We start from the raw sequence: 25,024 nt of genomic DNA on the forward strand, positions 1-25,024 counted from the left end.
TGTCTCTAGCCAAGTTCTTTGCAGCAGTCTCAACTGGCACAGTATGAATAAGGATCGGAGTTATAAAATGAACCAGCCAGTCCTACCTGCCCAGCTTCTGTGGGTACAATGTAAAATTAGAGAAGCAGCATGGCCTAGTGGATAGAGCATGGGCCTGAGAGTCAGATGGACCTGGGTTCTAATCCCATCTCTGCCACTTGTCTGCTGTGTGACCTTGAGCAAGTCACTGAACTTCTCTGGGCCTCAGTTGCCTCATCTGTAAAAGGGGGATTACCCATTGTTGAGTAGGGACCGTCTCTATACGTTGCCAACTTGTATTTCCCAACCGCTTAGTACAGTGTTCTGCACACAGTAAGTGCTCAATAAATACGATTGAATGAATGAATTGTGGGAAATGGACTGTGTCCAAACTGATTAACTTGTATCTAGCCCAGCATGCAGTACTGTGCCTGAAACATAGTAAGCGTGTAACAAATGCCATTTTAAAAAAAGTGTCTATGGGAGAGACAGGACTCTGGGAGCAGTTTGGGCAAGATTTCCACTGCAGAGCCCCAGCTAGGAGCTTGGATTTGACATCGGCAATAAAGAACCCTCCGCTCATCTCTTCCCTCCCACCCCTCTGCAATCAGGATGTATTTTAGAACAGAGCGTTTGAAACTGAAAACAATAGAGCGTGTTACTGTTGGCTGAGCCTGTAATGGGAGGAAAACCATTGACTTTAAACTCATTACTTTGGCTGTAAAAGGAAGAGTTGAGTCACGGCGAGCCAACGTTCCCTGTTAAACATGTTATCTGCTTCCCCCCTTCCCCAGGCTGTTGATTTATGGAGAGTACTGCAGCCACATGGAAATCGCCCAGAATACGCTGAACCACCTCATTGCCAATCGGGAGGATTTTAGGCAGAAAGTGGAGGTAACCGGGGTGTGGTCTTTGGACTCAGGGTGGGACGCGGGAGGGAGGCGGTGGTATTGGAGTTGAATGTAAGAAGGAGGCAACCATTGCTACCCAAGATGGTCCCCTAAAACCCTGCCCCAGCCTCTCAGCTGGGCCGGGCAGCCTGCTCCCTAGACCTGCTTATCATCCTTGATCTCTAAGCGATGGTCTCATCAGATTGGGTCCTGATTCAATAAGCAGCATTGGCTTTTAAGTCCCCTGGGGGTTCTCCGAGTGCAACCTGTGGCTGGGAGTCTTAACTTCGTGCCAGCAGGTGGCAATCAATCAATCAATCAATGGTCTTTATTGGGTGCTTACTATGTGCAGAACACTGTACTAAGCACTTGGGAGAGTACAATACAACAGAATTAGTAGACTCACTCACTGCCAATAGCAGTCTAGAATGAGATTATAGTGCCCCACCAAACTCGCCTGTGCTGGGCAGCAGCGGCACGGGAGAGATTCGAGGGTGGAGACTCAAGTTTACTGTGCAGAAGGAGGCAATGGTAAACTGCTTGCGGATTTTGACCAAGAAAACTCTATGGTTACACCACCAGGATGATTGTAGATGGAGGTGGGGCGTTCTGGGAGAGATGTGTCCGTGGCATTGCTATGGGTCGGAGATGACTCGACAGCATAAGACAAGACCAGAGAATCTGGGTCACCCTGGAGCTTCTGGCTGAGGGTTCGTGATCCTGACAGCTCACTAAGGACCCATCTTGGGCTAGAAACTGCTGGAGCTATCTGATGAGTGGAGCAACTCATTTGGGGTTCAGATCTGCACAGGTAGATTCCACAAAGCCCATGTAATGGGTTGTAGGTGTTGACCGTTTGCTGAGAAGATGTTGAGTTCTTTCTAAAAAGGCCAGCCGGCGCCCTGGGCCTCCATCGCCCCACTAGTTTTGACTTGCGGGCTGCTGTCTGGAAATGAACAGGGTGATCCAAACCATGGTGTTGTTCTTCCTCATGGCTTCCAGGAGTGCACCCTGAAGGTCCAGGAGGGAAAGTTCAAACTTCAAGACTTGCTCGTGGTGCCCATGCAGCGAGTGCTCAAATACCATCTTCTCTTAAAGGTATGTGGTCTGCATCTAGAACTACCCACCTCTAACCCCGGTGCTTCTGAGCTGGCCCCGACCTGCTGGCCTACTTTCCCTGATTCAGGGAAAATCAGAGAGGACACAGGAGGCCACCCCAGTTGCCACACAGATTTTATGAATACAGCAAGTAAGGTGGCATCATGTAATGCTACAAATAATTATGGTATTCACTGAGCCATTACTAGGTGCCGAACACTGGGGCAGATCCAAGATTGTGAGATCAGGCATCGTTCCTGTTCCACACAGGGCTTGCGATCTTGGAGGTAGTGGATTGGGGTTGCCAAAGGCTGAAAATGTTGTTTACAAATAGAGTGAAAGAAATGATGGACTTTCAGACTTTTTATTGATAATATTTTGCATAATAGAAGATGACTCATCCCAGTTTGCTGGGAGCCCTAGATTGACTGCTCCGGGTCAATTATATGCCACCAATGATGCCCAATACCATCCTAGGCACAGGGAAAGGCGGGGTACTGGGGGCAATTAGAAATTGTCTAGAAATCATAGCTTCCCACTCCCTTCCTGCCTGGCTTCTCCTTCCCCAGAACTCTCAAATGGCAGCTCCCAGGCCCTGTAACCCCAAGAAGACTGACTCAGGAGAAGGAGGAAAATGAATTAAGGAAGAGAGGGGGGCAACATGGCCCACTGGAAAGACCACGGGCCTGGGAGTCAGAGGACTTGGGTTCTAATCCCAACTCTGCCACTTGTCTGCTGTGTGACCTTGGACAAGTCACTTAACTTCTTTGTGCCTCAGTTACCTCACCTGTAAAATGGGCATTAAGACTGTAAGCCCTATGTAGGACAGGGACTGTGTCCAATGCAATTACCTTTGTATCTACCCCAGCAGTTAGTACAGTGCCTGGCATGTGGTAAGTGCCTAACAAATGCCATTAAAAGTAAAGAGGAAGGATTGGGAATAAAGTGAAGCAAAGAAGATGGTAAAGGAAGGGGAGGAGATGAGAAGGAGAAAGAGGAGAGGAAGGGGAGAAACAAAAGGGGAGAAGAAGGAGGTAAAAGCCAGAAGTAAAGGAAAGGGAACGTTTGGAGGATCACCATTCCCTTCTTCCCTTTCCTCTCTCCCTTCATCCCCTCCTTCCCCTCCCCTTCCTCATCCCACCTTTCAAATGATGTACCCGAGGCTAGACAGGTGTCTACATCATTTGAAAGGATGTAGGTGTCTACATCATTTGAAAGGATGTACCTGAGGCTAGACACCTGTCTGGCAGCAAGAGGGGTTAGCATCAAGATCCTGTAATGAGGGAAGGAAAGGTTGTTCACTGAGTGCCAGAGCCTGATGGAAGCTCACAGCTGGGGACCAGAGTTCAGGAGGGAATAGGAGAAACAGAAGGAAGCAGATAGCTGGTATGTCCTGGATGCAGCAACTGCAATAGATAAGGTGCTCCATCCCCAGCTGGGGAAGGGAGAGGGTACCATGACTCAAGCCCCGGGGCTGGCACGGTCACCACTGGTTGGCCAGAGAGGACAGGGTTCAGCAGCCTGCAAGATCCCTCCCCATCTCTGCCAGGGAATGGAATTGTTTTCTACCATTGTCCCAGCAGCCCACAGAGTCACTCCAGGTGGCATGTCTTAACAGCCAGGCCACAGGGCAGAGCAATCACTATTCCTCCTGCTGTTACCTACCCTGGGGTGGCAGCTGCCTGTGCATGTAGGAGCAGCAACATTTTTTGACAGGTTTTATACTCACCGCCAGGTTTAGGACATTTTTACCAATGGTTGGCAACCGTGAGGGAGAGGCAAACCGAGGTCCAGGGAGGATAAGTAACTGGCCTGAGAACACTCAGCAGGACAGTTTTTGTGGGGAGTTTTTTGTGGTATTTGTTAGGTACTTACTTTATGCCAGGAAGTGTACTAAGAGCAGGGGTAGATATAAAATAATCTGGTTGGACATGGCCCATGTCCCACAAGGGCTCACAGCCTTAATTCACATTTTACAGGTGTGGTAATTGAGGCACAGAGAAGTGAACTGGTCACACAGCAGACAAGTGGTGGAGCTGGGATTGAACCCAGGAATCCTGACTCCCGGTCCCATGCTCTTTCCACTAAGCCACCTGCCTCCCCTGAGTTGACTCTGTTGCTTCCCAGGAGCTAGGGCCAACGGCATTTTGGTCCTCAAGCTGGGAGCCAATCTGCAAACCCTTTACCCCCTGAACTACATGCCTAGTTTCCTATCTTCATTGACCGGTGGGTGGATTGAAGAGCCAGGTCAATTCCCACACTGTCACCAGAAATCATCCCTTCCAAGGGTCACCCTGCCAGCAGCCTAGCAGCCCAGGGCCGGGCCAGAGTCCTGAGAAACTGTCCACTAATGACATTCTCTCGTCTTTTCAGGAACTCCTCAGTCATTCCACTGATCGTCCTGAAAGACTGCAGCTCAAGGAGGCCTTGGAAGCCATGCAGGTAGGGGAGGAGGGGAGGGAAGGGAAGGGAGAGTGCTTTGATTACTGCATCAGCCTCCCCGCTGACCTCCCTGCCCCCTGTCTTTCCTCACTACAGTCCTTAGTTCACTGTACTGATGCAGTAATCAAAGCCGGATACAATAAATGCCCAGAGGCTCCCTAGGCCAGGGTTAGTGACACAAGAAAAAGTTTCCACCATCCTCAAGATCCTCCAATGGTTGCCCATCTACTTCTGCATCAAACAGAAACTCCTTACCATCAGCTTTAAAGCACTCAATCAGCTCTCCCCCTCCTACCTTACCAAAACCCAGCCTATATATTTTGCTCCTTTGTCTATTCTTTGTTGCTCAATCTTGTCTATCTTGCTGCTGACCCCTTGCTTACATCCTTCTTTTGTCCTGAAACTCCCTCCCTCTTTATATATGACAGATCATCACCCTCCCCATCTTCAAAGCTGTACTAAAATCACATCTTCAAGAAGCCTCCCTGACTAAGCCCTGATTTGCCTTCCTCTCTCTCCCTTCTGTATCGCCTATGCTCCTGAATCAATAATAATAATAACAATCATGATAATGGTAATAGTAATAATTACTATTCTATTTATCTTGTTAATGATGTGCATAGAGCTTTAATTCTATTTGTCCTGACGATTTTGACACCTGTCTACATGTTTTGTTTTGTTTTCTGTCTCCCCCTTCTGGACTGTGAGCCCATTGTTGGGTAGGGACCGTCTCTGTATGTTGCCGACTTGTACTTCCCAAGTGCTTAGTACAGTGCTCTGCACACAGTAAGTGCTCAATAAATACGATTGAATGAATGAATGAATAAATACGATTGAATGAATGAATATTTGTTAAGTGCTTACTTTGTGCCAAGCACTGTACTAAGCACTAGGGTAGATACAAGATTATCATATCCCACAAGGGGCTCATAGTATAAGCAAGAGGGAGAAGAGGTATTGAATCCCCATTTTGCAGAAGAGGGGACTGAGGTATAGACAAGTTAAGTGATTTGCACAAGGTCACAGCAGGTATGTGGCAGAGCCTGGATTAGAAGCCAGGTCCTCTGACTCCCAAGCCGTGCTAGCCCACACTGCTTCTCTGTACCCTTTAAGCCCTATGTACAAATTAATTTCTGTCTCCCCCTCTAGATAGTAATCTCCTTGTGGATTGGGAATGTGTCTACCAGTTCTATTGTATTATAATCTCCCAAGCACTTAGTATAATGCTTTACACAGAGTAAGCACTCACTAAGTAGCATTGATTGAGTGAATGCCAGGAGGGTAGAATTGGATTCATTTTCCAGGCAGAAGTGAGGCTCCTAAACCCACATTCAGTTTAGCTTCCTCATAGATCTTTGATTCTTCAGGAGTTTTGAGCAAACCACTTTCCTCCCATCTCCTGGCAGGCAGCAGTCTCCTGGTTTTCCCTCAGGGAAGGACCCCGTGCCCACCTGGGCATCAGACTCTGTTCCTCTGTTGTTGCCTTTCCTGACCTGCCGTGTCCTCACAAAGCTTCTCTGTGGTGCATGTCCTGAGCACAAAGAGAAATAACACACTGGCCATTGCCAGGCCTGGAGGTTGGCACACGCTCTTGCAGGGCCCAGTGCTGGCCAGAGAATATGAAAACAAACCAGGCATATGAGTTGGCAGTTTATGCCCAACAAAAGGGGTGTGTTCAGCCTGTCCTCTGTGATGGTCCCCATTGTTTGTCTTTGCTATGTTGGTTTACATTTTTCCCCTAGGACATCCAGAAGAGATTTCTGCCAACTGATGATCCTTGTAGCCGGCACAGCTAGTGAAAAGATATTTATGGATCTCTTTCAAGTTGAGGCAATTTAAGAGCTGTTGTATTTTAATCTGTCATTCAGGTCCAAGAGAAAAGCTTTCTTTTGTGGAAGATCATTTTTTTTTAATCAATAATTAAACCTGAAATCATCTTTACAGCCAACAGAGACTCAGTAGAGTGTCAGAGGCTTTGGATATAGAATGGATTCTGCGTCTGCAAGAAGTCTTAGAAGGGAGGAGGTTTTGACGGTCTTGGTACCAGTTCTCTCCCAAAGGACTCTTAAAAAAAAATGTAGTAAATCTATCCTACTCCTGGCTTAGATTGATACTTATAACGTGCCCTCTAGTGGTTGGTCTAAAAAGATCCAAGCAGTGTTTGACAGAAGAAGCTTTGAGTTAAGGAGAACAGCACTTAATGTTGCCAAGCAGGAACATGTTTCTAAATTTTACAGCCCATCGATTTTGATTTTATCACACCAGCTTCCTTAAAGTCATTAACTCTGGGGGCACAGGTGAAGGGGTGAGCACTCGGGAACCACGGGGAAACAAAGTAATCTTAAAAATCACGATGGAGTGGGGGAACTGGGCAAGAAAGTAGTGAACAGGATACGAGGGTGTGGCGAGGTCATCTGATCACCAGGCAGAGTCATGAGGAAGGGTTGACAAGTGTGTTTTACTTTGGATGGAGTTAGTGGAAACTTGCTGAGTGATAGAGCTACCTTAATGGATTTACACTGAATCGACCGTACTTGATTGAGCTTAGTAGTGTGCTCTGTGCTCAATAAATATGATTGAATGAATGAATGAGTATAATAATAATAATTATTATTATGGTATTTGTTAAGCACTTACCATGTGGCAAGCACTGTTCTAAGCACTGGGGTAGATACAAGGTAATCGGGCTGATCCCATGTGGGGCTCACAGTCTTAATTCCCATTTTACAGATGAGGTAACGAGGCACAGAGAAGTGAAGTGGATTGCCCAAGGTCACACAGCAGAAAAGTGGTGGAGTCAGGATTAAAACCCACGTCCTCTGATTCCCAAGCCCGTGCTCTTTCCAGTAGGCCACACTGCTTCTACAAGTATACATGGCCTAATGGATAGAGCATGGGCCTGGGACTCAGAAGGACTCATTTTACAGGTGAGGTAACTGAGGCACAGAGAAATGAAGTGACTTGCCCAAGGTCACACAGTAGACAAGAGGCAGAGCGGGAATTAGAACCCATGTACTTGGCCCTTGTTCAATTCACTAGGCCATGCTGCTATCTTCACGGCCATACTGAGTGGCAGACACCTGCTGCTCACCCCTCAGGCTCCCACATTTAGCAGTGCCCACAGCCTCTTCAGGCCCAAAGGACTATATGTTGTCGGCTCTCCTGTAATATGCCCAAAACCATAAATGGCCACATGGTCCCGATTCTCCTTGCAGACCCTGCAATGGGTTCTTTCTCCAGTTGGCGAGTGGTCTGAGAATTACGTCAGGAAGAAAAAATAGGCTTCCAATAAAAGGCAGTGATGCTAAAATAATATAACACCATCAAATTCCCTGATTTTCTTAAAGAGATTGAAGTTAGATGGAAGTAGATCTACGCCCCGTTTCCCTGCCGTTAATGAAATTATGGTCATTCCAGTCTGCAAACTCTGCAGACTTTGATACAGATTTGAGTCCCATTCTTGTGCACATTCCCCTCCTCCTCTCTGTTTCTAATAAGGGCTGCCATAGCAGCATCAAGGTCATTGGGTGGGATGTTTTTTATTTGAGACCAAAACTTTTGTCATGTACCAAAATGGCTTCATGTGGAGAAAAGACCTGGATGGGTGCACAGGTTTATAGAAATTGTCATGCATGATGTATTCCAGGTCATCCTTTTTCCAGGACATCATCTGTTTATAGACGTATTGTGCTGCCTTCTGAATCTGACATATTTTGTTTTCATTTTCTTCTCCTCCTCAATAAGCTGGTGTTTGTTTGAACCCGAGGAATCAACTTTGTTTTGGCCAACATTTGGAAGAGATCAAAGCCAAGAGCAAGTCTTTAGTAGGGTAATTTTTGGTGTGCAGCAAACTCAAAATTTTTTTTTTTTTTTACAGGATTTGGCCATGTATATCAATGAAGTTAAACGGGACAAAGAGACATTAAAGAAAATCAGTGAATTTCAGAGTTCTATAGAAAACTTGGTAAGACTGAATGCCCCTCTGGACAAGTTTGTGTTTTGATTCAACAACGACTGCAGGGCAAGTCATGACCTGTAGGAAGACCACAATGACAGCTCCTCATAAACAAAACCAGGGAGGGAATGTGACAGCTTAAACCATCTGCTCTGTTTTCACAGCAGAGGGATGCCACGACTCTTCCTCTTCGTGGAAGATGAAACATTAGCTAAGCTCCCATGACTCTCCACTCCCTTTCCGTTTCAAATCCATCTGACACATGGCTGTCAGTTCTTTATTTAATTTTGTTTTCCGTTTTCGGAAGCCTGGTATTTTTCTATTATGCATACGTTATGTGCACCCAATGACAGTTAACTGTTAAATTATACACACAGTGCCTCCACAGTTTGACTCAACCCTAACAAGTGTACCTAAAAAATACATGTACATAAAAGGCTCAAACAGAGAAGGGACTGCTTCATGTTGCCTAACAGTGGAGCTATACCGAGGCTTTGTGGGGTGCCCAGCTCAGAGAAACACCCAGTCCATGGGAGCCTCTAGATTAGTTCAGCTCTGGAGGTCTCGAAGATTGAGTGGGTTAAGAGGTCCTTAATTCCCAACTGTGCCCCATCCTTAGGGGTCTTTCTTCTTTTTGGAATTTTGCCATTTTGAGCCCTTTGGAGCCCATGACAGCTTTCTGATTTGTTCCCGTGGACACTTTTGCTAATCTTCTAGGATGATCCAGGCCACGTACTTTGCTCCTCTAATGCTAACCTTCTCACTGTATCTTGATCTCATCTATCTCTCTGCAGATCCCTCGCCCTTGTCCTGCCTCTGACCTGGAATGCCCTCCCTCCTCCAATTTGACAGACAATTACTCTCTCCCCCTTCAAAGCCTTACTGAAGGCATATCTCCTCCAAGAGGCCTTCCCTGATTAAGCACTCCTTTCTTCTCTCCCACTCCCTTCTGTGTCACCCTGATTTGCTCCCTTTATTCATCCCCCCTCCCAGTTCCATAGCTCTTGTGTACATATCTGTAATTTCTGTATTTATGTTAAAGTCTGTCTCCCCCTCTAGACTGTAAGCTCATTGTGGGCAGGGAATGTGTCTGTTAATTGTTATTTTGTACTCTCCCAAGCACTTAGTACGGTGCTCTGCCCACAGTAAATGCTCAATGAATACGGTTGAATGAATGAACAAATGAACTTCTTAAGTAAGAAGCAAAATTTACCCACTGGACATGCTATCTCCCAGAGTCCACTTCAGAGAACATGTGGATGAGAGACCAGGTGGCAGATGTGAATGCCAGCAACGAAGACCTGCATCAGCCCCATTTTGAGTTCTGATTTCATTTTCCCTACTCTTTCCCAGCAGGTAAAACTGGAAGAGTTTGGCAGGCCGAAGATTGATGGGGAATTAAAAGTGCGGTCGATAGTAAACCACACCAAACAAGACAGGTAAGTGAAGGAGTGGCTATCTCTGAGGCATCTGTGGAGCTTGGCCCTGGCTCTCCGGGTGGCCAGATTGCCAACTGTTGAAACGCCAAACTCAATCCCAGCTTGGGAAAGCCCAAACAAAAAATTGTATCGGGAGCCATGAAATTTCACCCCCAGCTGTCTGAGATCATTGAAGATGGAATATAGTGTCCCTCTGGGAAGGAATTGTCAATTATCTGTGGAGAGTGCTGTTTCAGTAGACTTAATAATAATAATACAATAATTGTGATATTTCTTAAGCTCTTAGTATGGGCTAAACCCCCTGGGCTAAGTGTAGATTATTATTACTATTATTATTATTATTGTTATCATTGTTATCATGGTGTTTGTTAAGCTCTTAATATGAGTAAAGCCATGTTGTAAGCACTGGGGTAGATACAGGTTAATCAGGTCAGACACAGTCCCTGTCCCATATAGGGCTCACAGTATAAATAGGAGGGAAACAGGAATTTAATCCCCATTTGACAGATGAGGAAACTTAGCAAAGTTAGGGAGGAGTAAAGAAATTGGGGCACTGACAAGTTAAGTGACTTGCCAAAGGTCACCTAGCAGCAAGTGGTGGAGCCGAGATTAGAACCCAAATTATCTGACTCTTAAGCCTGTGCTCTTTCCACTAGGCCACACTACATGAGTGGGTAATGCATTACATGCTAAAGTCACACCTTTGGCTGTGGGGTTTAAGCAAGTATCCTTCTTCCCAGCTCTTGGGAGAAGAATGAGGTGACCTGTCCACTTTTCTTGCCAGGAATTACTGTGCTTTTTGCAGAAACTGGTGCCCCCCAGGCTAAGTGACAGGCTTTGAAGTTGGGGGAGATGAGGGGTGGGGAGGGAGGGGAAGAGTGGCGGTGGGGCTGCTCCAAACTCACAGATCATCTCAAAGTTCCCTAGTGATGAAGTCAAAGATAGTCAAGTGCTCTCTTATTTAATTGGGGCAGGTATCTATTTTTGTTTGATAAAGTGGTGATTGTCTGCAAGAGGAAAGGCTACAATTATGAGCTGAAGGAGATCATCGAGCTGCTGTTTCATAAGATGACAGATGACCCTATGAACAATAAAGACATTAAGAAGGTAGGTGGGCTACCCCTTGGGCAATCTTATTGTCCAGTTAGATGGCTCACCCTAGATTCCCCTCTAGATTGTCAGCTTCTTGGGAGCAGGGAACATGTCTACCAACTCTGTTGTATTGACACAACACAATGGTAAGCATTGACACAACTCTGTTGTGCTCTGTACAGTGCTCTGCACATAGTAAGCACTCAATGAGTCTCTTAGCCCTTGCCCACTTTCCTTCAGCTCTGCTTTAGTTCACCCCTGGGGGACTGAGGCAAGTACTAGCTCTTTGGTGATCGGAAGCAGCATCTGTCTTGCTATGAGGTTCTGCCCCACTAGACTGAAAGCTCCTAGTGGGAAGCGAGCATGTCTACCAACTTTGTTATATTGTGTTCTCCAAAACACTTAGTACAGTGCTCCACACACAGTAACCACTCAATAAATATGATGGATGGATTGATTGAGTGAATTCAATTGATTGATTCCCAGTAGCTCTGTATCCTGCTTTGACAAAGCAAGAAAGAGCAGGGAGAAGCAGGTTTGGGAAACAGTTTATGATGGGGAAGGCAGAGATGTTGCTCACCAAACCCCACCCCACCTGGGCAACCATGAATTCACTGAAGCTGGAAAATGGAAGTTGTCAAAACAAGGGTAAGGAATCACTCTTGACCATAATGGATGGTAAGCATTGATCAATCAACAAATCACTGCTATTTATTGAGTACTTACAGAGTGCAGAGCACAGCACTAAGTTCTTGGAAAAGTACAGTGTACTAGAGTTTTTAGACATCATCCCTGCCCACAAGGAGCTTACAGTTTACATGGGAATTTTTACCCTGGAAAAGGGGGCAGGCTGAAAATCACAGTAGTTTCAAAGGGTCACCTTGGACCTGTTGTGGGCAAGAAGTCCTTCCTGAGTTGGTAGGGGGTAAAAATTAGGGCTGTTGGTTGCCCTTCATCCTTAAGGGTAAGAAAGGGTCATCTATCAACTCTCCGACTGTTTCAATCAATCATATTTATTGAGCGTTTACTATGTGCAAAGCACTGTACTAAGCACTTGGGAGAGTACGATATAACAACAAACAGATACATCCTGCTCACAACGAGCTTACAGACTAGATGTTTCCCCAAGCATCCTTAGGTGCCACTGAGAGAGAGTCCTGGTCTAATACAGTAATGGTGTGTCTTAGGGGTCACCAACTCAGGTCTTGAAAGAGAAGGAGAGACAGAGTAGAACATACATCTCTGATGAAGAACTTGGGAAGGAAGCAGGGAGGAGTTGAAGGTGCAAACCCTCTAGTGCCCACTCCTCAGGCCCAGGGAAATATTCCTTCTGCCTAGAACTGAGTTACCCCATGAAATCATGAAACCCCACACTGGGTCGATGCCTCGCGAGGGCCTTTGGGACTAGGGGTTAAATTTGGAGCCTGTGCCCTTCCCAGAACTGCTGTCTAGAAGAAAGAGACTCTGGTCACAGCAGAGCTGAACACATCCAGTCCCCCCCATCCCACCTCAAGGGGCAGCCGTCAGGGGAGTGGGCCAAAGCCCCCTGAATTTTTGTCTCTTACTCAAATCCCTGATCTGCAGGCAGTTTCTCCCTGCTCAGCTACCCCTCCCTGGGTTGGGCTCTACCAAAGGCAGTGGCCAGAAGAGAGATTGACAGTGTGGTCCCTGAATGTAGGTCGTGGTGGCTTGCGAGTTCCTACGTGCCCTCCCCTCTCCACTCCACCCTCAGTCCCCTGCCCTGGCACCTTCATGTGTTTTGGCTGGGAGCAAGTAAATTGTAAGCATCTCACTGGCCTCGTTTGGTAACTGCCTTTGTTTTCCATTTTGCTCTCCCCAATGCTTTCTAGTCTCATGGAAAAATGGTAAGCACACACAGCTGATTCCCTCTTCAGTTGATTTTCATTTGAACAGTTCAGTAGTGCCAAGATGGCCATCCCCCGTTGCTGTTCCTGAAGCTGCTCAAGGGATGGCAGATGTAGGGTTTACAAACCAGCCAGGGAGGGAGTGATGCGTCGAACAAAACAGCTTTTGGCCCCTTTTCTGGTGGAGGTGAAGCTGGGAAGCAGAGCAGAACTTTACCAGTGAGCCCAGGGGCCACTGTTTAATGGTGAAGGCATTGCATGTTCCCTGGGAAATCCCTCTCAGTTCTCCTGATCTATAGTGTGCACGTGCATAGGAGTCCTATATGCTCCCCCTGCCCTCACCAACTGAACCCCCATCCTCTTGGCTTCCTGTAACAGAGTACCACTCACTGGGGTTCTAAGATAGGAAATGGGTGGGGGTAAAGAAAGACAGATAGTGTGTGAACTTCCAGCAAGTGGCAGCCAGTAGAGAGGATGCTCCTCCATTTGTCATTTTCTTGGGAAATTGTGAATGAAGCACAGGCTTTTCCTGGCCTTGTCACCTTAGCCACAATGGATAGGGAGGGTGACATTGGAGATGTCGGTAGTAGCCCCGATCAGGGGCAGAAGGCCTAGGTGATTCTCCAGATCTGAAACTCTCTCTCTCTTCCCTGCTGCAGTGGTCCTACGGATTCTACTTAATTCATCTCCAGGGAAAGCAGGGCTTCCAGTTTTTCTGCAAGACCGAAGACATGAAAAGGAAATGGATGGAGCAGTTTGAAATGGCAATGTAAGTGACTTTACAAGAGAATCTACAGAACATTCAGCCCGCAGCGGTTTAAGTCACAGGAGTGTGACTTTGATTATGGGATCTGTTTTGGTTTATAATGATGGCATCACCCCCGGACTCCACACCGTACTCCAGGGAAGCACAAACCCCCTTAATTTCCTTAGCCCTTAATATTCTAGATCAAACTGGAAAATGATACCAGAGGGTTCAGGTCCTGGTGGTCCCCTGCAATCTCCTGTTCCCAAAGTGGGGGGCCCCGTCCTGAGTTCACTCAGCCAGATGGAGATCTCTCCGATTTCCAAATTACTCCAGAGAAAAGAAATCCTGCAGCCTCAGTCTTATTTCGTAGTAGGAGTAATAGTAAACACTTAATGAATACCGCATTTAATTTGAGCCTGGCACTTTATTAAGTTCTAGAAAAGATACAAGATGGTTGGATATGACCCAGATCCTGTTCTATATGGGGCTCGCAGTCTAGGGGGTAGAAGAACAGGTGTTAGTTGTTGTGTGGTATTAGGCAAGTCACTTAACTTCTCTGGGCCTTAGTGTCCTCATCTGTAAATAGGGAGTAAAGTAGTGGAGTGGGATTAGAATTTAGGTTCGTCTGATTTTCAGCCCCATGGTCTCTCTACTGGTTATGCTACTTCTCCATTGTAAAGGTATTTATTGAGCAATCACTAGGGAAAACACTTTGCTAAACTTTTGGGAAAGTAAAGAAGCACAAGACTCACTCCTTGCCCACAAGGAGACAGGAAAGCATGTATTTATATACAAGAGCTAAGGGAAGGTATAAATAATTATTAATATAAATATAATTAATCACATATAAAATTATTATATATAATTATATAGTATATAATTAGTTTAATTGTATACTATTAATATACATGTATATTAATGTCTGTCTCACCCACTAGACTGTAAACTCATTGTGGGAATGGAATGTGTCCATTTATTGTTATACTGTACTCTCTCAAGTGTTTAGAATAGTGCTTTGCACACAGTGCTCAATAAATACAATCGTCTGACTGACAAATGTCTAATTGCCATGGGTGGCTGATGGGTTGATGTGACTTGGGGTATTGGGAGGGAAGGCTTGTTATAGGAGGTGGAGTTTTAAGAGGAGTTTGAAGGTGGGAATGGAGGCAGGACAGTCCAGAGTGAGATACAGCTAGAAGGCTGACTTAATATAATCACCCATCCATCTCTGCATCAAACAAAAACTCCTTACATTGCCATTGGTTTTAAGGCATTTGATCAGCTCTCCCACTCCTATCTTACCTCAGTGATCTCCTACTGCAGCCCAGCCTGCACACCTTGTTTCTCTAATGCCAACCTACTCACTGTACCTCGATCTTGCTTTTCTCACCACTGACACCCTTGCCCACATCCTTCCTCTAATCAGGAACTAGTTCACCCTTCATATCCTTCGGACCACCACTTTCCCCACTTTCAAAGCCCTCCTAAAGTCACAAATACTCCAAAAAGCCTCCTCTGACTAGCCCTTCATTTCCCCAACCGCCCTCTAACTCGCACATCACCTATGCACTGTACTCCTTAATCACTTGATATTGACACCACCCTCAGTCCCACAGCACCTATGTACATGTCTTTACACCCTGCCATTTCTTCTATCCATAATTTATTTTAATATCTCCCTCCCTCTCTAAACTATAAGCTCCATGTCGGCAGGGAAACACATCTACCAATTCTATTGTATTGTACTTTCTCAAGCACTTAGTGCACGCATTCATTCATTCAACCATATTTATTGAGCAATTACCATGTGCAAAGCACTGTACTAACCACTTGGGAGAGTACACTATAACAACAAACACATTCCCTGCCCACAGTGAGCTCACAGTCTCGAGGGGGAGACAAACATTAATATAGATAAATTACAGATATATACAGATATATACATATGTGCTGTGGGGACTGGAGGGAGGATGAATGAAGGAGCACGTAAGAGCGGGGCAGAAGGGAGTGGGAGAAGAGGAGAGGAGGGTTTAGGGAAGGCTTCTTGGTACAGTGCTGTACGCAGTCAGTGCTCAATAAATACCACTGATTGATTGATCAATTGATTAGTAAGAAGGAAGAGAACAATTTGGAGAATAATGAATCAAGAGGGATGATATGTAAGATGAGAACAGTTGGTAGATAGTCATGAAACCAATTGTGAGCAGCTTCTGCTTGATGTGGAGAGAAATGGGGAGGCATTGGAGATTTCGAAGGGAAAGAAGGGAGATGAAGGGTGCTTCCAGAAGACTATCTATCAATCAATCAATCAATATTACCTGGGCAGCAATGTTTATACAAGCAAGAAGACTGACCCAATAGTCTAGCCATGATATGTTTAGAGCTTTGACCAAGGTGGTGGCAGTTTAGGTGGGGGCCTATGCAGGAGATGTTGTGTAGGAGAAACTGTCATGATTTAGCTGTGAGAGTTGAAAGATAGTGAAGAGTTGAAGATGACATCCAAGTTGGGGGGTCTTATGGGACAAGGAAGAAGGTGGCAGCGTTGACAAAGATGGAAAAATGAATCCCTTATGTTGCAATTTAAGCCTAGCTAGCTAGAGCCAGCCTACTGGGTGGTGAAAAGCCTCATTATTATGAACTTGATAGTGAAATAGAAAAAACCAACCCTATCTGATTCCTCACCTATTTCAACTGATAATCTGCACATAAAATTCAGAACCAATCAGCCCTGGAAACTAAGCATCGCTGTAAAGAATCCTGGAGTGTCCATCCAGTTATGAGCAGGGAACGCATCTTTTAATTACATTGTATTTTACTCTCCCAAGCACTTAGTACAGTACTCTGCACATAATAAGGGTTCAATAAATTCCATTGATTGATAGTAATAATAATTATGGTACTGGTTAAGTGCTTACTTTGGGCCAAGCACTGTTCTAAGCACTGGGGTAGATATAAGTCAGTCAGGCTGGACATAGTCCCTGTCTCACATGGGGCTCAAGGTATTAATCTCCATTTTACAGATGAGGTAACTGAGGTCCAGAGAAGCTAAGTGACTTGCCCAAGGACACACTGCAGATACGTGGCAGAACCAGGATTAGAACCCAGATCCTTCTAACTCCCAGGCCTGTGTTCTATCCACTAAGCCATGCTGTTTCTCCATTGATCCATTCTGTTTCTTTTTCTCTAGGTCCAACATCAAACCTGAGAAAGCCAATGCAAATCACCACAACTTCCAGATGTATACGTTCGATAAAACAACCAACTGCAAAGCCTGCAAGATGTTTTTAAGGTGAGAGGGAGGTTGACTAACATTTCCCGGTGAAACGTCTCCTGGGGGAATTCCTGCCAAAACAAATAGATGTCATTGCTGGCTCATTGCTTCTTTAGCCCTTTGACCCTGACTGCAATCAAGAGAACTTCCAGTCCCCTCATGCTGGTGCTAGTCAGTGTGAAACCTTCTCCAGGATCAAAGAAATAGCCTGGAAGGAGTCACTTTTAACTGTGACCCTTCGCAGCTTGTGCGATCACCTTTCTGCAAAATAAGAATCAGGAGAAATGTTTCCAGGAAAAAAGTTAGGCACAGAGAGCTTTTGGGATGTCTCAGTTGTTTATTTAATATCATTTTTTGGATCAGAGCAATCTTTTTTTTTTTTTGCTTTCCCAGTATATGTAGTTAACACCCATAAAGTGTGACATCTTTCTTTCTCTTCTGTTCTTCCTCCCACGTCTTGTCTGTCCAGAGGGACCTTCTATCAAGGCTATCTTTGCACAAAATGTGGAGTTGGAGCCCATAAAGAATGTTTAGAAGTTATTCCACCCTGCAAGATCAGTAAGTGACCCAGAATCCTCATTTTTTACACCTGGAGTAATTTGAAAAGTTTTCTCTAAATCATATGTGGCAGACATTTTCCATTCAAAAACAAGATATATATAGAACAAATGCAATTAGGAAACAGAGTTTAAATTTTGTAATAGAGAAATTAAGGTAGTAACCCAGTGAAGTACAGCACGGTTACTGAAATGTTCAGTGCACTCATTCGCAGACTAGATTTGCGTCTCCTGAAGTATATGTAAAGCACACTGAGTAGAACTCTGACAACACTCTGTCTGACAGATGACAGCACTCTGGGTCATCACAGAGTAGGAGTAGACATCAATCAGTAGTATTCATTAAGCTCTTACTATGTGCAGAGCACTGTACAAAGCACTTGGGAGAGTACAACTTCTCTGGGCCTCAGCTACCTCATCTGTAAAATGGAGATTAAGATTGTGAGCCCAAGCGCTTAGTACAGTGCTCTGCACACAGTAAGTGCTCAATAAATACAATTGAATGAATGTGGGGCCGGAACTGTGTCCAACCTGATTAGGATGTTTCTACCCCAGTGCTTAGAACAGTGCTTGACACATAGTAAGTGCTTAACAAATGTCATCATTATTATTAGTACAGCCACACACCATTCATTCATTCAGTTGTGTTTATTGAGCACTTACTATGTGTTGAGAACTGTACTAAGTGCTTGGGAGAGTACAATACATCAATAAACAGTTACATTCCCAGTCCACAGTGGGCTTACAGTCTGGAATGGGAGAGACAGACTTCAAAACAAATAAATAAAATTACAGATATGTACATAAGTGCATGTTGGGATGGGAGGGGGAAGAGCAAAGGGAGTGAGTGAGGGTGATGTAGATAGGAGTGGGAGATGAGGAAAAGTGGGGCTTAGTCTGGGAAGGCCTCTTGGAGGAGATATGCCTTCAATAAGGCTTTGAAGTGGAGGAAAGTAATTGTCTGTCAGATTTGAGGAGGGAGGGCGTTCCCTCCGTTATGTTGGCGTTATGTTGCCAACCTGTACTTCCCAAGCGCTTAGTACAGTGCTCTGCACACAGTTAGTGCTCAATAAATACGATTGAATGAATGAATGAAGTTCCAGGCCCGAGACAGGATGTGGGGTAGGTGGCAGCAGTGAGACAGGCAAGATCGAGGCACAGTGAGATGGTTAGCACTAGAAGAGTCAAGTGTGCCGGCTGAGTTGTAGGAGGAGAGTAGCAAGGTGAGGAAGGAGGGAGCAAGGTGGTGGAATGCTTTGAAGCCAATGGTGAGGAGGTTTTCGTTGATGCCGAGGTGTATGGGCAACCACTGGAGTTTTTTGGTGACATATCCTGAACATTTTTATAGAAAAATGATCCAGGCAGCCGAGTGAAGAATGGACTGGAGTGGGGAGAGACAGGAGACTGGTAGGTCAGCAAGGAGGCTGATGCAGTAATCCCGGTGGAATAGGATGAGTGACTGTATTAACATGGTAGGAGTTTGGCTGGAGAGGAAAGGAAGGATTTTAGCTATGTTGTGAAGGTGGGACTGACAGGATTTAGTGAAGGATTGAATATGTAGATTGAATGAAAGAGAGGAGTCAGGAAAATGCCAAGGTAGTGGGCTTGTGAGATAGGATGGTGTTGCCATCTACAGTGATGGGAAAGTCAGGGGGAAGATAGGGTTTGGGTGGGAAGATAAGGAGCTAAATTTTGGGCATGTTAAGTTTGAGGTGATAGGAGGACATCCAAGTAGAAATGTCTTGAAGGCAGAAGGATCTTTGAGCCTGGAGAGAGGGAGAGAGATCAGGGCAAAAGAAGCAGATTTGGGAATCATCTGCATAGAAGCGGTAGTTGAAGCCGTGGGAGCAAATGAGTTCTCCAAAGGAGTGGGTGTAGATGGAGAATAGAAGGGGGCCCAGAACTGAACCTTGAGGGACCCCCGCAGTTAGGGGATGGGAGGCAGAAAAGGAGCCTGTGAAAGACACTAAGAATGAGAACCAGGAGAGGGCAGAATCAGTGAAGCTGAGGTTGGATAATGTTTCCAGGAGAAGGGGATGGTCCACAGTGTCAAAGGCAGCTGAGAGGTTGAGAAGGATCAGGATGGATAAGAGGCTGTTGGATTTGTCTAGAAGGAGATCATTGGTGATCTTTAGGAAAGCAATTTCTGTGGAGTGAAGGAGATGGAAACCAGATTGGAGTAGGTTAAGGAGAGAATTAGAGGAGAGGAATTTGAGAAAGCAGGTGTAGATAACTCACTTGAGGAGTTTGGAGAGGAATGGTAGGAGGGAGATGGGGTGATAGATGGAGGGAGCCATGTGGTCAAGGGAGGGTTTATGTAGGATAAGGGAGACACGGCCATGTTTGAAAGCAGTGGGGAAGAAGCCATTGGAGAGCAAGTGGCTGAAGATGGCTGTTAGGGAGGGAAGAACAGAGGGGTCGAGAGTTTTGATAAGGTGAGAAGGAATGGGATCAGATGTGCAGGTGGAGGGGGTGGCTTTTGAGAGGAGGCAGGAGATCTCCTCTAGAGATATTGCTGGGAAGGATGGGAGACTTGAAGAGGGGGCTGGGATGAAGAGGAATTGAGGAGGGGAAGGGGGAATTTTAGGGAGTTCACACCTGATGGTGTCAATTTTCTTAATAAAGTAGGTGGTCAGTTTATTGGAGGCAAAAGACGGGGGCAGTGGGGGGGACAGGGGACCTGAGGAAGGAGTTAAATGTCTGGAACAACTGGCGAGGGTGGTGAGTATGGGTGTCAATAAGGGTGGAAAAATACAGGAGAGGGCAGATTTAAAGCAGCATGGCTCAGTGGAAAGAGCACGGGCTTTAGAGTCAGAGGTCATCAGTTCAAATGCCGGCTCTGCCACTTGTCAGCTGTGTGACTTTGGGCAAGTCACTTAACTTCTCTGTGCCTCAGTTACCTCATCTGTAAAATGGGGATTAAGACTGTGAGCCCCACGTGGGACAACCTGATCACCTTGTAAAGTACTTAGAACAGTGCTTTGCACATAGTAAGCACTTAATAAATGTCATCATTATTATTATTAAAGCATGCAAGGATAAACTTGACGTGGACAAAGTTGGCCTGATATTTAGATTTCCACCACCAGTGCTCAGTGGCTTGGGCACAAGAGCAAAGGAGGAGGACTTTGGAGGTGATCCAGGGCTGTGGGGAGACATGTCCCCTGCCCAGAAGGAGCTCACATTCTAGAGGGATTATTAGTATAATTATAATTGTTATTATTTTTATGGTACTTATTTTGCACTTACTATGTGCCAAACACTGTACTAAACCCTTAAGTAGACACAAAGACTCCCAGTAAAATCCCCATTTTACAGATGAGGTAACTGAGGTACAGAGAAGTAAAGTGACTTGCCCAAGGTCACACAGCCGACAAGCGACGGAGCTAGGATTAGAACCCACGTCCTTCTGACTTCCAGATGTGTGCTCTATGCACTACGTCATACTTCTTCTTGTTATGCTATTATGGTATTATTATTATTATATTTGTTAAATGCTACCTAGCATTGTACTAAACTCTGGGGTATATCTAGATTAACTATAAAAACAATCAATCAATCAATCAATCGTATTTATTGAGTGCTTACTGTGTGCCGAGCACTGTACTAAGCGCTTGGGAAGTACAAGTTGGCAACATATAGAGACAGTCCCTACCCAAAAGTGGGCTCACAGTCTAGAAGGGGGAGACAGAGAACAAAACCAAACATATTAACAAAATAAAATAAATAGAATAGATATGTACAAGTAAAATAGAGTGATAAATATGTACAAACATATATACATATATACAGGTACAGCAAAAACAGTGTAGCCTAAAGGATATAGCACAGGCCTGGGAGTCAGAAGAACCTAATTCTAATCCTGACTCCACCACTTGTCTGCTGTGTGACCTTAGGCAAGTCACTAAACTTCTCTGTGCCTCAGTTACCTCATCTGTAAAACGGGGATTATGAGCCACATTTGGGACATGGACTATGTCCAAGGTGATTAGCTCGTTTCTACCCCAACTCTTAGTATAGTACCTGGTACATAGAAAGCACTTAATAAATATCATTTAAAAAAAAAAAGTCAGACACAGCCCCTGTACCACCCGGGGCTCCCAGTCTAAGCTCACAGTTTGGATATAGAGGTGAATAACAATAATTATTAATAATAGGAAAAATAATAATAATAATAATGGTACTTGTTAAGCACTTACTATGTGACAGGCACTGTACTAAATGCTGGGGTGGTTACCAGCTAATCGGGTTGGACACAGTCCCTGTCCCGCATTGGGCTCACACTCTTAATCCCCATTTTACAGATGAGACAATTGAGGCACAGAGAAGTTAAGTGACTCACCCAAGGTCACACAGCAGACTTGTAGTAGACCCAGGATTAGAACTCAGGTCCTTCTGACTCTCAGGCTTGTGCTCTATCCACTAAGCCTTGCTGCTTCTCACGAGTGGGACCAGACAGTGCCCTTCACATGCCAGTGCTGCCCATCCCTTTGGGGAGGTTGTTTAATAATAATGATGGCATTTGTTAAGTGCTTACTATGTGCAAAGCACTGTTCTAAGCGCTGGAATAATGATGATGGTATTTGTTAAGCACTTACTATGTGCAAAGCACTGTTAAGCGCTTACTATGTGCAAAGCACTGTTCTAAGTGCGGGGGGGATACAAGGTGATCAGGTTGTCCCAAGTGGAGCTCACAATCTTAATCCCCATTTTACAGATGAGATAACTGAGGCACAGAGAAGTTAAGTGGCTTGCCCAAAGTCACAGAGCCGCTAAGTGACGGAGCAGGAATTAGAACCCATGACCTCTGACTCCCAAGCCTGTTCTCTTTCCAAGAATGGCCTGGTTGGGTATCCTTCTTGGGTAAAATTTCCTTCTAGAATGACTGGAAGGATGCAACAAAGAGAGACCCCATAACCTGACTCTTTCTAGGTACAAGCAACGTCAAGCCTTGAGGGTGGCTTTGGCCTTCTTTCCATGCAGAGCCCAGTCAATGAAATTACCTCTAGAGCTACCTGTCCTCTGATAATAATTGTGGTATTTGTTAAGTGCTAACTAGTGGATAAAGCTCAGGCCAAGGCCTGGGTTCTAATCTCGACTCTGCCACTTGTCTGCTGATGCCCTTGGACAAGTCATTTAACTTCTCTATGCCTCGGTAGCCTCTATAAAATAGGAATTAATCCTGGGAGGAGCCCCTTGTGGGTCAGGGACTGTGTCCAACCAGACTATCATGTATCTATCTCTGCACTTAGTAAAGTGCCCGACACATAGTAAGCACTTAAGAAATAGTACGGCAGAGAAACTTTTGTGTCACAACCCTTGTCTGCAGCTCTTCCAAGCAAACAGCTAAGCATTTTAAATCTGTGTCCTTCAGGGTCTCTGGGATACATATGTCCACAAAAACATATCTGCCACTGTGAGTGTTAGAATACCTATCAGGTTTCTTCAGTTTGCGTTTTCCTGTGGTCATTGCTCTTTTTCAGTAGAGGGAATTTAACCTAGCTTTGCCACTCATCCCAGCAAGCTGCTGTCTGCAAACCCAACATCTTCAGTTGTATTTGGGCGCCTGAGGGGAGGGCGGGCTGGTAAGCATTCTTGTTATCTACAAAGCTGAAGTATACACCTGTCTGGGATGTATTCTTGGCTAGAAAAGTGGATACAGTTGTAGTTCCACAACTCCTAACCCATCTCTACTTTGAAATTAATTTCAAAGTTGGCAAGGTCATTTCAGAGACCTGAGCTCTTGAGGCATGATTGCATCAATGAAAAGTAACAACTAAAACCCTGGGGTTCACTGGCTTAGCTGCACTCCATACTGAGCATTAACCTTCATGATGCCTTGCTGCGCCCATATACTTACTCCAAGAGTCAATGAGAGTGATTTGAAGAATTTCACCACCCCTCAGTGGCTTTTCATCTAATGGCTTTGTTTTCTTGGATTTCAGGTTCTCCTGTGGACCAGGTAAGATCACTTAAGCCCCTCTCCCTTGGTCTCACCTCTCTGCGTTCAAGAGACTTTACCTACTTGAACTGAAAATAATTCCACTGTAGCTGCGGATAGCTATTCCTATGTTCAAATTTACTTTTGTAATTGCCAGTGTTAGCAAACAGGGTCAGTTGTTTTACTGGTTGGTAATTTCAAGGTTGTGTTAAGATCCAATTCTGTGAATGCACTCTCCTTCTGGCCACTTTTGAAAGAGTAAAAGATTGAGAGAGCTTCTGTATCATTCAGTTCATTCAATCATATTTATTGAGCGCTTACTTTATGCAGAACATTGGACTAAGCTTCTGTACCGTGATGGCCAAGTGATTTTAGATAGGGAGAGTTGCAATTTCTCCTCCCTTCCCTGCCGTTACACACCTTTTCCCTTATTGAGTGGGAGTTTTTCCTCACAACCAGGTTTCCTTTTGGAAAAGGCTTTCAGACCTGTAAGTCTTTAAAGGACCATCTATTACTTCCCAGCACTGGCCAACTTGGCAGGGGTGGGGTTGGGGGAAGATATGGAAGAGCAGGTTCCATGAGGGGAAAACCCTTGTTTTGGGTTTGCATAGGGGGTCCGGTGTTGGATAGCATACATGACTGTGGTCTTGTTGGAGTGGCTCTCAGAGAAGCCAAGGGGATGACGTTTTCCAATATCTGAACTGAAGTGTAATGACAAGCCCCTTATCTAATGGCAATATGTTTTCTTCCCTTCACAGGATGCATTAAGTATAGGACCCGGTAGGTTTCATTTTCTGAAAACTGCTTAAAAAATGGAGTCCCAGTCATCAAGACTAATAGTTGCCACATGCAAAGGGTCCCAGAGCATCAAGTGTGTAACCTGATGTGTTCCCCACTCCAGATCATGCTCTCTCTCCCCACACCCCCCACCCTCCAACTGCACACACAGAGCAGATACCTGCCATCCCTTCCCCTCCCAGGAAGCCCAGCATTGATTGATCAGGGCCCTTGTTCAGACAAAGGAACATGGTCAGGAGGGAGGGAAGACTTAAAGCAGGGTCTTAAGTGACCTTCAGCCATTGAGGGGAAGGAGACTGCTGCCATCCCCCCACCTTCCCAGGAAAGTGGATTTTCAGGACCCAACTCCTAGCCATCCTCCCCTACTTGAGACCTCTGTAAAGCAAGGCCCAGGCTAATTCAGAAACTGCAGCAGAGATGATTTCCTCCGTTTTTCCCCTTCTGGACATCCGGTGGGTCATAAGACAGAGAGCCCTTTTTCCGGTACCCCAGTGGTAAGAATGAACAATTGACATTTTTGTGAAGTTGCAGAGATGTGTGTCAGCAACTCTTCAACCATTCTGAAGGTGCCATAAGACAGTCTTCCCTCCCTGAGTCCACCTTCTGGGCCAAGACCATTGATCTGCCTCTCTAAAAACAGAGGCACTTCGCCTACCACCATCAACATTGGTCCAGAAGAGGACTGCAAGCTTGTCCCTCCTCATCAAAGTCAGGGTGGGAGGCCAAAGGATTAAAAGGTTGCAGTAAAGACAAGGCCTCCCCTCTCTGCCTCAGGTCCCAAAATGGTGGCCATCCAGAACTATCACGGCAACCCAGCTCCTCCAGGGAAGTCGGTGCTCACGTTTCAGACGGGAGATGTCATCGAGCTGCTGAAGGGAGACCCGGACTCCCAGTGGTGGGAAGTGAGTAG

The 25,024-nt window shown here is 45.5% G+C and overlaps 1 protein-coding gene across 9 annotated transcripts in view; it reads left to right on the plus strand.

Moving 5' to 3' along the window:
- The window catches only part of VAV2 (vav guanine nucleotide exchange factor 2), a 375,195-nt gene that overhangs the window by 335,365 nt on the left and 14,806 nt on the right, over positions 1-25,024 (plus strand). For 3 of the 9 annotated variants that reach the window (XM_038744653.1, XM_038744661.1, XM_038744656.1), the window contains 14 exons: positions 813-912; positions 1,911-2,006; positions 4,380-4,448; positions 8,326-8,412; positions 9,757-9,842; positions 10,817-10,949; positions 12,785-12,799; positions 13,459-13,568; positions 16,735-16,836; positions 17,288-17,376; positions 22,750-22,791; positions 23,321-23,337; positions 24,075-24,096; positions 24,889-25,016. In XM_038744653.1, coding sequence (XP_038600581.1) covers positions 813-912; positions 1,911-2,006; positions 4,380-4,448; positions 8,326-8,412; positions 9,757-9,842; positions 10,817-10,949; positions 12,785-12,799; positions 13,459-13,568; positions 16,735-16,836; positions 17,288-17,376; positions 22,750-22,791; positions 23,321-23,337; positions 24,075-24,096; positions 24,889-25,016 — 1,096 coding nt within the window. The remainder of the gene's footprint in view (positions 1-812; positions 913-1,910; positions 2,007-4,379; positions 4,449-8,325; positions 8,413-9,756; positions 9,843-10,816; positions 10,950-12,784; positions 12,800-13,458; positions 13,569-16,734; positions 16,837-17,287; positions 17,377-22,749; positions 22,792-23,320; positions 23,338-24,074; positions 24,097-24,888; positions 25,017-25,024) is intronic. The other 6 variants (XM_038744657.1, XM_038744658.1, XM_038744660.1 and 3 more) reach the window with 4 other exon arrangements.

This window comes from Tachyglossus aculeatus, chromosome 4, assembly GCF_015852505.1.
Source record: "Tachyglossus aculeatus isolate mTacAcu1 chromosome 4, mTacAcu1.pri, whole genome shotgun sequence".
Classification (NCBI taxonomy): domain Eukaryota; kingdom Metazoa; phylum Chordata; class Mammalia; order Monotremata; family Tachyglossidae; genus Tachyglossus; species Tachyglossus aculeatus.